The 11,753-nt window shown below is 35.1% G+C and overlaps 1 protein-coding gene across 5 annotated transcripts; it reads left to right on the forward strand.

Annotated features, from left to right (window-relative positions):
* Positions 1-917: 917 nt before the first annotated feature.
* LOC121985367 (thylakoid lumenal 15 kDa protein 1, chloroplastic-like) lies at positions 918-10,253 on the forward strand. 5 transcript variants are annotated; one of them, XR_006113147.1, is made up of 8 exons: positions 921-1,345; positions 1,425-1,520; positions 1,622-1,694; positions 2,058-2,119; positions 2,783-2,864; positions 8,731-8,791; positions 8,888-9,036; positions 9,813-10,253. XR_006113147.1 is itself a non-coding variant. In XM_042538771.1 (7 exons), exons 1-7 carry the CDS (start codon positions 1,079-1,081, stop codon positions 8,937-8,939), a joined length of 693 nt encoding a protein of 230 aa, XP_042394705.1. In that variant the 5' UTR covers positions 921-1,078; the 3' UTR covers positions 8,940-9,688. The 5 variants fall into 5 exon arrangements, 2 of the variants coding, with proteins under 2 accessions (XP_042394706.1, XP_042394705.1); XR_006113146.1 differs by having other exon boundaries at positions 9,875-10,253; XR_006113148.1 differs by lacking the exon at positions 9,813-10,253 and adding an exon at positions 9,175-9,688.
* Positions 10,254-11,753: the final 1,500 nt, after the last annotated feature.

Consider the following 11,753-nt stretch of genomic DNA (forward strand, 5'->3'; position numbering starts at 1 on the left):
GAATCCACTTATATAAGATTTTACACAGTCACACAGATATTCTTCAAATTTATATAACAAAATATAATAATTTAATTATTTATGAGTTACGACCTTTTGTTCGTACAATTAAAGACATAAGTACATCCAAATATATATATATATTTATACAAACATTTTTTTTACATCCTGGATAGAACCCTCCGCTAAGGCCAGCTCTGATTGACTACAATCCTTACAAAAACATCATGATTATTGTTGGCGGCCTTATTGGGATGTCATCGTAAGTGTATGACCGTCAATTTTTATCCTTCCCAATTTTATTTGGATAAAAAAAAATTACAATTAAATTTAAAATTTATCTGTCTATTATCTTTTTTTAATAGCTAGTTAAATCATGTGCAAATGAGATAGGATGTTCTATCCTGTAAACCTCTTGTCTCCATGTCCCATTAGTTGAATGACTAAAGAAAAATATTTTGAATCAAAAAAATAAATCTCTATTTGAATGACTTTTTATTATCACTCCAGCTCCATCAAAAATCCTAAATTTTAAATTTTAAATTTTAAATTAATTTTATTTTTTCGGTTAAAATGATATTTTCCTTCTAATGGAGATAGAGACAGGGACAGAATCTATCTGATTTATGTGCAAATTACAATCCATACCTCAAGTTCAGATCCTCTATCTCCGTGTTCTGATCAAATGGTTCAGATTATATTTTAAAAATATCTCGTGCATTACCATCCGATTGGTAAAATGATACAGGATATTTTGGGACAAGAATCCGAACTACATGCATCTCTCATCGCCACGAGAGAGTGTAAACGCACACACACAGTATGTGTGCCACATAAGTGTAGACACATACACTGTATCAAATCGAGTATACCTCTCACGATGATAAAAACACGAATACGACTCGTCCAGCGCCTCTGAACCCGAACGGGATCCTCTCACGATAATGCTTCGGATAACTGATAAGGCGTCGAGCCCGAGCGGGACCCTCTCACGATAATTCTTCGGATAAGGCGGCGAACCCGAACGCGAGCTGTCGACGACGGCGAAAGCTGGCGAAGTAGAAGAAGCTGTAGATCAATGGCAGCGCTCATCGCTCATTTGAACCTCGCTCCTCCTCATCCTCTTCTCTCTCCCAAAACCAAGCCCTCCTCTTCCAAATGGCCATTTTTCCTACCTCCACCTCAATCCCGCTCTGCTACGAGATCCGCGAGCGCAAGTTTTCACCCCGTTCAGTGCCCCGTGGACTCGCCGCCTCTATCTCTGGGTGTAGGAATTGGGCGGACGAGCGCCATTGTCCTCCTTGCCGCCTCGCTCCTCATCGCTGACCCCGCCTTCGCGTATAAGGTTACCATTCTCTTGCTCAGGCAGTCCGAGTTCTCCAATATTGGCATTCTTGTTAATGATGGTGCATGGGAACTGGAAGGGCGGGGGTCCATACGGAATCGGGGTGACGAGGGGGCAGGACCTCAGCGGCAAAGACTTCAGCGGAAAGGTCCTCATCAAACAGGACTTCAAGACGGTAATCGGTGAAATTTGTGGCATTTCGAAATTTCAACATTTGCTGTTTGTGTGATTCGAGTTTGATAAGTTTTTCATGGCGTGCTGCATGCTTGCTTGAAGTCAATCCTGAGGCAGGCCAATTTCAAAGCTGCAAAGTTACTTGGGGCGAGCTTCTTCGATGCCGATCTGACAGGTGGTTGACTCTTTTTTTAATTCGAGAGGAATGTGTCTTCCTGTCCATCTTACTATTTGGAGAGATACTAGCCAACCCTAGTCGAAGGCATTTTCTGCTATTATGACAAGAAAACTGGACAGATGATAAAGAAAATAGGTGTGCAGTTGAAGTGAATATTACGTTGTGGGATTGTATATATTATCTTAAATTTGTCGATGCCAAGAAGAAGAAGAAAAAAAAATGCAATGTCACTTGCATTGGAGCCAACATTCAATGCCTATTGTCAACATTCAATGCCCATTGTAACAAGCTGTTATTCAATGTTTTGACAGATAATCTGTGATTATCTGTCTAAGCTCATGTTTAAAGTTGCTTCTTCAGGTGCCGATCTCTCTGATGCAGATCTCAGAGGTGCAGATTTTTCCTTGGCAAATGTAACTAAGGTGCTTCATTGCATGAAATCATGATTAAGATTTTTTGTTGTTGTTGTAAAAAATAAGATTGCTTTTAAGGGTCTATTTTCTTTCTCTTTTGAGATTTCAGTTCTCTGGTTGATTTCTTCAATAAAGCTTATCTATGGAATCATTTTTTTTTTTTTTGAAAAAAAAAAATATGAATGCTTCTATTTTCTTTCTTTTTTGAGATTTCAGTTCTCCAGTTGATTGCTTCACTAAAGTTCATCTAAAGGAATGAGTTCTTATAGTGCACCAGGTTTATAGGTTTTTATATCCAAAGATTTGAGTTTCACTGATAGGCATTGACAGTGGTAAATAGTGTTGAGTTCATAACTTTATATAGGGCACAAGTGTGGAATCCAAAATTGCCAAAGTTGATAGCCTTGCAGGAGAGAGTATAAAGGAAGGAGGAGACATCAGAGATTATTGTTTATTAAACAAGCATTGAATCTTAATCAACTGGAGTTTTCTTATAAATTGCCTATTTACATAAAAAAAAAAGATTCTAGCTTTACGGTTAGATCATCAAAAGTCTTGTGAAATTATCCATCTCCTGAGAGACAAGTTTATTTCATTTTGATATTATGTTGCTATATTTATCAATACAACCCAGTGTAAATTGTTTTTGTTTCTCTTTCTTCTGTATTGTAGGCAAATCTAAGTAATGCGAATCTTGAAGGTGCACTTACTACTGGCAATACATCTTTCAAAGGATCTAATATCTATGGAGCAGGTAACTCAAATGTGAAATGATTTACATGCTTTTCATATTTGTTGGATGATCATGCAGTTACAACTGCTACAGATGCTTTTAGTCTAACTTAAATGAATAGTTCTGGACATTGAGCCTAGCAGGTTAAATGGAACATTTTTATTGCCACAATAAATTAACTTGCTTTTGAGTGAAAACAAAGAGAGAAAAACTTATTTTTGCATTTGTTACACGAGTATGCATTTCTCAACTTTTAAGGATGCATTCCAAGTTTGGATTGTCAAGGGAAGAATAATATGTGAGACCATCTCCTTTCATTGTTAATATATGATCACATTTTTGAAAACAATTAATTATAATGGATAGCCTGTAGCAGACAAATCAAAGAAAACATTCTTATAGAAATATAGCAACGAGAGCCATCAAATCTCACATTATGATGCCCATGGGTTTTAAACCCATGATCTTGGCAATAAGTTCAAAGTTCTTTACCAATTGAGCTAGTTATATTTCTTGTTACCAAAATTTGTTGTGGATCATACTCATTATTATGATGGCTTCATGGTAGCTGTACTGCAAGTAAAACTATTTTTTATTTAATTTCTTTTTCATATAGTATGAGTGGCAGCTTATTGGATGAAGTGAGAGTCGGAAGGAAAAAGTACTGAGACCATCTAAGTTATGAAGGTTGGAACCATTTTAAAGAATTAGAGATAGAAAGGCTGAACAATTATTTTAAGGCTTTGCATGTAATGCTAAGACTTCCTAGGCAATGCATATGGTTCTGGATATTGGCTTGCCTTAGTTAATAGGTAATTAGACAAGGGTATGTGATATGAGGTTTTGCTGAATTTTAGAAGACCTAGATGAAAGACAGAGTAAATATTTGGCTTATGAGGAACCAAAGTTTATTTAAATGCCATCTACGTAAAAGACGAGACTAAAAATTGAAACCTTAACGATAATTGGCATAGAGATACTGTTGCTAGCTTTCTTGCATCTCCATCTATTATCATTAACTAAGGGGGTGTTTGGTTGATGGGTTTGGGAATGAGGGAATGGAATGATAGTAAAAGATAGTGTTTGGATTGTGGGTTTGGGAATGACATTTTGGGAATGATTACTAAATTTATGGGAATCAACCAAACCCATATAACATGATGGGTTTCATTTCCATTCCTATTCTCATTCCACCCTACTATCAAACCTATACCCATAGTGATTCCCATCATTTAACCAAACGCCCCCTAAGTTCTTCCCAATCAACTTTTTGAGCCTTAAAGGTTAGTAATCTAGAGATGTGTATTGGCAGATGAATGAACCAGCAAATAGCCTTTTGCTTTTATGAGAAAGAAGAGCATCTTTAAAGATTTAACAACCACCAAGGAGCATAAAGGTCTGACCATTAGCTATTAGAATTGACAGATCTCCAAGATTTGAAGGGGAACAATGAAAAGTCAAAAACAAGATTAACATTGTGTAGAATTTTCTGTTCAAGATAAATTTAATTTGACTAACTCAAATGTGGAGATGAGTCTAACTCAAGTTGCATTATATTTGTTTGGATGAAGACTTGTGGATTACATTGATTATGTTACATGAAGCAGAAAGGCATTTTTAAGCTCTAAGAAATATTTCTTGAGGTGAAATGGTTAGATGAAAGATATGTTATAACCCATTTTCTATTCAATGTAAAGTTTTGAAACCTTTTTCCTATCATGTAACTCTTAAGGAAGCTCACTATGCATGCGAGAGCACTTTATTGGTTATAAGCAAGCAAGAGTAAGAAGAATCAACATAGTTTTATTCTCTTTTGTGCCTCTTCTAAATTTCTATCAATTTGGTATTAGAGCCAAGCTATTATAACCACTACATGCCATTCACTATCGCACATCTCACTGACAACTATAAGAATTGAAGCATTCTTGCTTGGATCTCACGATGTATAGAGGTGGTTGAAAAGGGGTATGAAGAACCCCTAGATGAAGCTACACTCTTGGAGAACCAAAATGATGCTTGAAGGACTTAAGAAAGAAAGACAAAAATGCCCTCTATTATTTATTTACCAAAGGCCAAATGAAAGAGCTTTTGAGAAGGCCATCACATTGCCAGCAACTTTAAATAAGCATGAGAGATCCTTCAAGATTCCTATAAAGGAATAGAGAGGGTAAAGAAGGAACTTCTACAAACTCTATGAGGGGAGTTTGAGGCCTTGAAGATGAAGGAAGCGGAGCCGATTTTCAACTACATCACAAGGGTCTTGGTAATTATCAACCAACTAAGAAGAAATGTTGAAACAACTAGACAATCATGTGGTTAGAAGCCATGGCCATTGATGGGTTTAGAGGTTCCTTTACAAACCTATGAACAAAGACTTTAAAAGAAGCAATATTTAGGATAGCAAAAACACTCTCTAAATCAAAGATGAAAATGCTAAAGAAGAAAGGATCCAAAGAGGGCATGGTTGTGATCACAATTATAATTGTGGTGTGGCATGGTCGCCGTGGCCTAGGAATCAAGGACGAGGGCAAATACACAATTTTGATGGCAAAGGCACTTCTCGAAGAGAATATGTAATAAAGGGTTTCTAAAGAGGAAGGTATGGTAAATATAGAGTTTGTTGTTATACTTGCTATAAACTTGGTCATTATTCTTCATATTGTTGGTATAATGACTCAAAATAAGTTGACAAAAGGGTTCAATATGTCAAATAAAAGAGAGGATGACTCTAGTTTCAAGCACAAAAGGATAGTGATGAGCACAACCAAAAAGATTGTTATTGGGATAATGGAGCAAAACAACCACATGTGTGGGCATAAACATATGTTCAAGGAGCCTAATGAAGCTATTTTGGACAAGTCTCCTTTCATGATCTCTTCAAGATGAAAGTTTAAGGATAAAGTGAAATGCCCATCTAATCTAAAGATAAAAATCATCATCTCATTTCTAATATTTGTTATGATCAACATCTTAAAGCTTGGACAAGTTTTAGAGAACAAATGATGGGCGTATGCGCTATAGAGACGCAAACATGAGACTAATTGCATGTGTTAGATGAACTGGAACTAGTTATTTATCTTGAATATTAAGCATGTTGATGTTAAATACAACCCCAGGGCATAGTCGAGTTGGTTATTAGATGGCAGGTTTGCGTAATTGAGCAAGGGTCGAATCCCGGCAAAGACCGAGGAATTATCCTCCTATGTGATGGCTAGCTTTGATTTCCTTATTTACTCCCTCTCAAAGGTATGGAGCAGTCGATTTCACCCTTTTGTAGAATGTTGATGTTAAATACTCGAAAACAAATTTATAAAATGTCTCTTGGCTATGGCACTTAAAATATTGACAAATAGAAGAATGGTGAATGACCTACCAAATATCAGCACATCAAATTATTTTTGTGGAGAATGCATTATTGGCAAGCAACCAAAAGAAAAGTGTTTCAAAGGAATCAACATATCATGCAACGAGGCCTCTTGAACTTATCCACATCCACAAGGATATCTGTGAGCTAATTTCTCCAACTTCTTATAGTGAGCTTATTATTTTATAACAATAATTATAATTTCAATAAGAAAACTTGGATATGCTTTCTAAATGAAAAAAAAAAAATCATAGATTTTTTATAAGCTCTTAACACTTTTGAAAGATTCATTGTGTTAGTTTTTCCATCAAAGCTTTGTGATCTAATCATATTGATGAATCGACTTCTAAGACAAACTTTAACGGAGAGCATGATGTAAGGCTTAAAATCTCTTTTGATCTTTGACTAGACCAATACTATTTTGATACCGTGACAAAGTTTTTTTGTGTGGTGCCAGTTTAGAATTGGAGGGAGAAGGAGATTAAAAAAAAAAGGAAGAAGAAAAGAACACAATATATTATTGGTTATGATGAAAGATCTAAAACCTTCTAAGCTTTTTGTTCCAAAAAGAATAAAGTGCATGTGAGTAGAGATGTTAATTTTCATCAAGATGGAGTACAGAATTGACAAACGAAGATAGATGAGTCAATAAAGAAAGACATGTGGAGGTTGGATTTCATCAATAGTTTCCACTATGACATCTTCCTCTTCACCACCAACATCCTCAACATCAATTGCTTTGTTCATTATTGGAGATACTCCAAGACCACAAAAGAGAAGGAGATTGCAAGGACTATTTAAGGGGACTAATCAATTCAATCGTATTTGTTTTTATGCTACCGAAGAGGATATATTATTCAAAGAGGCTAAGGTGTTTCCCATGCCTACTTTGTTGTCTATTTTACCATCTCTTGCTACAAAGCAATTGATATCTGTCACTTGCCCTCTCCAAATGTACAATATATAGACAACGGTAGTTTGAATTCAGTTGTAACTGCTACATTTTTCATGCTTGTGTGAATAATAATTAGTCATTGTTTGGACTTTAGATTTTGTTAAAGTTTCTAATACTATCTAGTGAAATTCATCTAAGCCAAAGGTCATGACAAGCTATGGGAGAGGAGATAGATGGCAATGATAGATTCTAATGGTACCTAGAAATTTGTCACTTTTCCTCTTAGAAAGCATACCGTTGCTTGCAAACTAGTATTTTAACATTAAAACATCCCATGGACACATTTTTCACTTGTGGTTAAGATTGTTTCATTTCATTTCTTTCTTCAATTGAGTATAGTGAATGCTTTCTTCCATCCTAATGTGGACGAGGAGGTAAAGATGGAGCAACATTTTTTGTTTGTTTTTCAGGGAGGGTTTAGTGTTGTGGAAATGACAAGGTCTTTATATGCATTGAAGGATAGTTTGATAAAGTCAGCTCCATTCTTTTGAAGTATATCATATTACAAGTATTTCAACTCACCTTTTACTCTAAGAAGCATATTCTTTCATCGTTTATATAGATGATGATAGATATCATCATTGTTAGCGATGACACTAGGAATCACTAAGGTGTTCCTTTATTAGAACTTTGAAACCAAGAACTTGAAAGGTTTTTAGTATTTGTTTTCGAGGGGAGATATTTGTATATCATAATGGAAATATATGCTTGAGGAAGTTGCTAACCTAGCAAAGAGACATTTGACAAAGAGACATTATTTAATTCAAATATCATAGATTGGTTAGAAAATTAAACTACCTTTACTGCCATGAGACATGGATATCTTATTTGCTGAGTATGATTTTTTAGTCTTTTTTTTTTTTGAGGCTTCATGTCATAATCACAAGGACTCTAGGAGGTGATTATAAGGATTCAGTATCTTAAAAGTGCTTTAGAAAAGGGACTCTTATATTAGGGCCATGGTCATCTTATATTGTAGGATATACACATGTAGATTGGGTAGGTACTCCATTAACAAGTGATCTGTAGCAAAGACTATTATGTTCTGCAAACGAAAGAGCAATAAGCCAATTCTTTGGTTAGGTCGAGTGTAGAAGCATAATACAGATCATGACTCTAACTACACGTGAATTTATCTGTCTTAGTTGGATAACACTTATACTAAGTTGGTGGTGATATTATGGCAATCAAATTGTCGTGCACATTGCTTCCAATTCGACCTTTAAAAAGATGATGGAAGATGGAACAGAGAGATGTACTTGCTAAAGGAAAGTGTGCGACCCAATGAGATCATTTCTCCTTTTCATTTTGGGTTACAAATTGTTCAATTTGGGAAAGATACTTGATTGACCGTTTCTGAGAGCTCCTAAAAATTTATTCATTTGTCACAGGGTTACAATAGATGCTGACCCTACCGGAAGATATGTTTTTGTCCCCATTTCTCAGTTTGACTGCAGAACTGCCGTCTTGAATTTGTCACGGCCTCTGTATCTAATGCTAAATACTGATTGCATATACATATTAATCAGCCCAGAACTATAATTAATTCCTCTTTTTTTTTTTGTTAGACTTTACAGATGTTCCATTGCGAGAAGATCAAAGGGAATATCTTTGCAAATTTGCAGATGGGTAAAACTCATTCCATAGAACTTTCCATCTCTTTCTCTTTTTTTTCCTTTTGCAGCAACATTTGAATGTTACCGTGAAAGATGATGTCGACATCAGGGTGAATTCGGTGACTGGGAATGCAACAAGGGAGACATTACTCTGCAACTAAGACTTCTGATACACACAAGCATTACATATCCCAGGAAACTAAAACTTCTCTGCTGACATTTGCATTTCATGTTACTTCAAGTTCAATGCGTGGCTAGGTAACCCTTTATGCCCTATTTGTATACAAGAGGAAGTTATAGACTAAATCTAATGTGTCTTCTTTTTTTTCTGTTTATCGAACCATGGTTCTCAAATTGCAAATGTCTTTTAACAATTGTTGCTAATGGCGGCTGCAGCCGTAGACAAGCATACTCCCAGAACTTTTAAGTTCCCCTTGGTCTGATCTGTATAGCTAACAAGGAATTAGTCTACAGAATTAAGTTGTGGAAACCCCCTCTATTCAAGGCATATTTTAGACCCAACTTGATACTGATGAGTTCTGCCTTCGAGACAAAGTTAGATTGCTAGAGGGCATGAAGCCCCAATTATATGCCTTGCAAAGTTCTTGCAAACCCCACAAATACAAGCATTCCTGAATGATGGACATGATGAAGCATTTGAATTGGTCCTCAGACACTCATCCCGGGAACCTAGTTAGGCAGTTTATGCAATTCATAACAACATTTAGGGTAGTAGCGGTGGATTGGTGATTTCTCAACTCCAGGTCAAAAGTTGCTTGATATATTCCTTTCTAGACAGGCCAACACTGAACTTCATGGGAGGTTCCCATATAATGGCTTCCTCTTGTATGCCTATAAATAATGATGTAGCATTTTGGTAAATTGAACTAAGCAATTACTTATTTCTTCATTTCTTTCTTCTTATCTATTTCTGTCACCTTTATTCCTCTCTATTTGTTTTTACATAGTATTCAAGTCATTTTTTTTCTCCAACAAGCTAGGGCTATATTACGTACAACTTCTATATCATGTAGTCTTTCCATTCTGCAATACCCTTCCCAAAAGGTCACGACAAACACCATTCTGTCGATTCCAGAATCTATTGGGAGCTCCCTATTGCGGCCAGAAAAGTCATGGTGATGGTTGGCGACGCCTTTTCTTCCCTGTTGGTAACTCCATCTCAGCCATTGACCTCAAGTCCCAATTCCTCTAAGAAGAAGAGAAGCATTTTCTATTTTGACAATGATACCTTCTGTATCATTAATCCCTGTGGCAAGTGGCCAACATAATAGGGCAATCAACGTCGTGGTCGAGGGTGATGTAAAATCTTTATCACTGTTGAACACTTTGGTCTTCATTAGGACGGTAAACAAGTTAAGCCGAGTCAAATTTTAGAGTGTTTAAGCTTGTTTAATAAGATAACTAAGTCGAGTCGAACTTAAAATAAATTAAGTTATTGAAATGATTGTTCAAAATTGATTTGGTTTATTTTTTTATGAGGTTGAGCTTGGTTGGCTTAGCTTGAGCTTGATTATTGAGTTCTCAATTTAAACTTATTTGCTTGTTTAAAACTTTTGCATGTTTGATTTGATAGTTTGATAATTCAAACTTGTGCATTCATTTTAATAGTATTTATTTATTTAGTATGTTAATAAGTATTTTATTAATAAACATGGTTCATTGTTTACGAATTTTGTTCACGAATGTTGTTCATAAACATTAAGAAGTTAAACACATATATATTTACGTTTATTTGTTTAGCTTAACGAGTTGTTTAAGCTTATTTATTTAATTGATCTTGTATGTATTGAACGAACATAAATAAATTCTTATCAAGTCGAATACTAAACATATGCACGAATGTTATTCATTTACAACTCTAGCCTTCATTGTCTTGGATTTTGCATTTTTAAGGTAATCGACTGCCTCATTATCCTACCAAGAAGCATTCTCTGTTTCTCCTCTTAACTTTGACTCTGGAATGATATCGTGGTATTGATGCAACTCATCATATTATGCTAAAATATGACATTTTTACTAAAGCAATGAACTACTAAATAACTCAGGTTTGTGAATTGCCAACTTTGAGAATATATTTTCAATCAATATCTAGTTAAATTTTTTACGTAATATTTTTCATGTTCCTTTATTATTAAAAAAATGTACTCTTTACATATTAATTTACCTTTGATAATAATGTTTTTTTTTAAATTTTGTCCTAGTCATTGTCTAGCAAATTAAACACTATTTTACTCTATGAATTTTGTCTTGGTATCTTCAATGTTCTTCCAATAAAGCTCTTATAGAACATAAATAAATCAGTTTAGCATGCTTGACATATTATTCAAATGATTAGTATAGTCTACTCACTTCATTAACTTCCTCATCTCAATATTCATATACATGGAAGTTACCATCAAATCATATTTCAAACTTTCTAATTAAAACAATGTATTTTGATGTTAAGGTTGTTTATATTATTTATTGCCTATTTTAGTAAATTCATTAGTTTTTTCCTATAGAAAGGAAATTTGATTTTATATATTTTTTTAGTTCGAGCAGTTTGAGTACCATGTCTGTTTGATATCTCTCGCGAGAAAATCTAACCCTTATTGCATGAGTACCATCATGCCTCTTACCATTACATCGTCCCTGGGGGTATTTTATATATTTTATCATTATTTTGTTTGCCAAATACTCCTACATCATTTTGAATGAGGAGAATATCAAGATTTTCATTATCATCTTGCTACCTCTAGTATCATTCACTAAGTCACTTGCCTGGTCCCCCAGGGCATCATGTAGTGGTAAGCAATAATGATAATTCTCATGTAATGAAGGTTTGAATTTTATGCTGGACATTCTTGAATGCTCAGGGAGTTCGAATCACTGGTGATGTTGGGTGTCATGTCAGGGTTTATCTACACTTTTCAAATTTACCTAGTAGTCAGTTTATAGGGCCCGACCGTCCACAT

The sequence above is a fragment of the Zingiber officinale genome, chromosome 5B (assembly GCF_018446385.1).
Source record: "Zingiber officinale cultivar Zhangliang chromosome 5B, Zo_v1.1, whole genome shotgun sequence".
Lineage (NCBI taxonomy): Eukaryota > Viridiplantae > Streptophyta > Magnoliopsida > Zingiberales > Zingiberaceae > Zingiber > Zingiber officinale.